We start from the raw sequence: 2,875 nt of genomic DNA on the forward strand, positions 1-2,875 counted from the left end.
TCCAACCTTAATGATTCTATGACGCTATGCCTGAGACAGGGACAGGCGCTCGTGGCAACAGGGCTTCCGCATTTCCTCATTTCCAGGTTTCCATTACGAATCCAACAATGAGGCGGACAAGCGGGAGTTCGAAAAGGCCGTGGAGACCATCGCAGTGTCCTTCAGCAGCACGTAAGGGACTTTTGGCCAGCGCCGTTCCCTGGAGAAGGTCCCCGCGCGGCCCCCATCGCCCCGGCCAGCCAGGACACATCTCCACCCCTCGCCCCAGCCCCTCGCTGCACGCACAGCCCCGGGGGCGGCTGGTTTGGGGGGTGGTTTGGGGACCGGAGAGACCAATTCACTCTCCTGCTGCTCGCACCAGCAATTCCTCCAGCACCGAGGAGGGACCGCAAAGCTTGCTCGAGCCACAGGCTCCATCTCCCTGCCCCTCTTCAGTGCTGGGCCAAGCTCTGCTCCTCCACCTGAATTACCAAGACCTCACCACGTGATGCTGAGCTGATCCCCACTGAAACCAGTATTGCAGCACCGACTGCCCTGGCCCTCGCCCAGTCCCTCGGATGCGGGTTGGGTGCTGCTGGGTGACAGCCCTGCTTGTCACTGCCCGTCCTCCCTTTGCTGAGCCCAACCGTATTCCTCTCGTCACAGCGTGTCCGAGTTCCTCATGGGGGAGGTGGACAGCAGCACCATCCTCTCCATCCCACCCAGCGACCAGAACCAGGTGAGTGATGCTGGCTCCGCAGTGATGCTGCGGGTCTCGGGATGTGCCGAGGCGCTCAGACCTGGCTTGGGAATGGGCTGAGCCCCAGACCTGGGATTCCCAGCTCACCTCCGAGCCCGGCGGAGCTTTGGCTGCTTGCTCCTGTCCTCACTATCCCAAGGAGGGGAAAAGCCACCTGGCAGCTCGATCCAAAGGGCGTGTGGCTCGGGAAGGGATGGAGCAGCTCTGTCAACAGAGGCAGAAAACAGGGCTCTGGTTGCTCTCCGTAGCTCTGCCCTGGTCTGGTGTGTGCACAGAGCAAGGTATTTCTCCAGCGACGTTCCCGTTAGCTCATGGGCTTCCTGTAGGGCCACGGGCTGGGCGCAGGAGATTTCCAGCAAAACCAGAAAGGCTCCAGCAGCTCCGGGTTTCTGCCTCCCCGCCATCCGCCAGCCCCTCCAACTACTCCCCTTCCTCTTCTCTGATCAGCCCTTTTTCTTTCCCAATTCCCAAAGACTATGGAGAGCCTTTACGGGGGGATCCCTGGCCCTGGAGGAGACGGCATGCCTTCGGGGGTGGAAAGCTATGACACAGGTAAGCAGGCAGACTCTGGGTGCAGGGTTTGGGGTGGTGGGGTGACTGAGGAGACCGGCCGGCAGGAACCGGCATCTTCCCCATCGCCGCCGCGGTTCTGAGCCGCACGCGGCTCCGCGGCTGAGAAAAGGCAGCAGAGCTGCTGCTGCTGGCACTGGGGGCCGGCAGGACACCAGCACAGCACGATGCTGGCACAGACACGGGGAGGTTTGCACTGAAAGCTCTCGGAGCTTGCAGGGGTGAGCCAGGCTGTCCTGGGGTTTTCCCGGCTGTTCCAGTGTTCCTGGGAACTGGAAGGGGTTTGGAGGGAGCGGGTCAGTGAACACAGTGGCGATAGCACATTCAGTGTCTCTCTCCTCTTTCTCTCCCCACCTTCCCCCTCGTCCCATCGCAGGCCGTCCTCCTGCCGAGGAAGTGGACGTGATGCTGCAGCGCTGTGAGGGGGGGGTAGATGCTGCCCTCCAGTACGCCAAAAACATCTCCAAGTACATGAAGGACCTCATTGGGTACCTGGAGAAAAGGACCACGCTGGGTGAGACGGGGAGGACGGCGGGTGGGTCCTCTCCGGAGCGGGGCTGAACCCCTCACGGCAGCATCAGAACGGGTCGAGGTCCTCACATGCACGAGCTGAGGGAGTCAGACACTGCGAGGGCAGCGGTGAACTTCACTCCTGAAGTTCTTGATTTATTTTTCAAAAGGGACCCAATCGGCAGGGAAATCCTGGTGTCTCGTATATCCTTTCACTTCCAACCGTTTTCCTTTCAGAGATGGAGTTTGCCAAAGGGCTTCAGAAGATGGCAAACAGCTGCAAGCAAACCATCAGTCAGGAGGTAAGTCCACATGTCCCCAAAGCCACCCAGCGTCCAGGCTGTCGGGCTGTGTCAGGAGCAAGCAGCCCTGCAGAGCTCGTTTTGCATGACCCAGCTTCAGAGCCCAGGAGAACAAGCGTGCAGTTCTCCAGAGCTCTTTGCTTGGCAAAATTTATGTGTCCAACCCAAAGCAAAGGATAATACCGAGACACCGCAAAACCTCCTCCATCGGTAGCCGATATTTCTGCCCTGGCCCTGCCGGCTGTGCGGACAGCGAGAGCCTGGGCAGGCTCCCACGCCAGACGTGCCCCAGCCCCTGCTCTCCAGCCCAGGCACTGGGCAGGGGACACCACGGGGCCCTTCCAGCCCCCTCTGACCTCCCTCCAAGCAGTCTCTTGGCAGCTTGTGACCACACTGTCTCAGTCCAGGATGGGGCTTTTACCAGCCAAGCCGAGCTTCTTGCTCTTCTTCCCCGAGCGCAGCACTGGAGGATGCATCTCCTTTGGTTCACGCTGCGGTGCTGGGGCTCAGGTCGCGCGTTTTTCTCGTTTCTCAGACCAACATGCCTTTCCTGTCCATCTACCTGCTGGCCCTGGAGCAGGATATGGAGCACGGGACGTCAGTTCTGCAGTCTGCCAGCACCCTGCAGCACCAAACCTTCCTCCAGGTGAGGGGATGAAAGGCCATCTCAGAAGGATCTTCCCCGATGGCTGGGTAGCAAGGGAGGCTGGTGGTCTCCTTAGCCCTTCTGCAACAGGCAGGTCTTTTCAAGACA

At 60.3% G+C, this 2,875-nt stretch overlaps 1 protein-coding gene across 1 annotated transcript in view; it reads left to right on the plus strand.

The window, feature by feature from the left end:
• Positions 1–86: 86 nt before the first annotated feature.
• LOC104080153 (minor histocompatibility protein HA-1-like) overlaps positions 87–2,875 on the plus strand; it is a gene marked incomplete at both ends in the record, with an annotated part of 5,575 nt that continues 2,786 nt past the window's right edge. Inside the window, 6 exons of the mRNA XM_009582449.1 lie at positions 87–171; positions 646–718; positions 1,213–1,291; positions 1,686–1,823; positions 2,057–2,121; positions 2,657–2,767. Coding sequence (XP_009580744.1) covers positions 87–171; positions 646–718; positions 1,213–1,291; positions 1,686–1,823; positions 2,057–2,121; positions 2,657–2,767 — 551 coding nt within the window. The remainder of the gene's footprint in view (positions 172–645; positions 719–1,212; positions 1,292–1,685; positions 1,824–2,056; positions 2,122–2,656; positions 2,768–2,875) is intronic.

Source organism: Fulmarus glacialis, unplaced genomic scaffold (genome assembly GCF_000690835.1).
Source record: "Fulmarus glacialis isolate BGI_N327 unplaced genomic scaffold, ASM69083v1 scaffold18907, whole genome shotgun sequence".
Lineage (NCBI taxonomy): Eukaryota > Metazoa > Chordata > Aves > Procellariiformes > Procellariidae > Fulmarus > Fulmarus glacialis.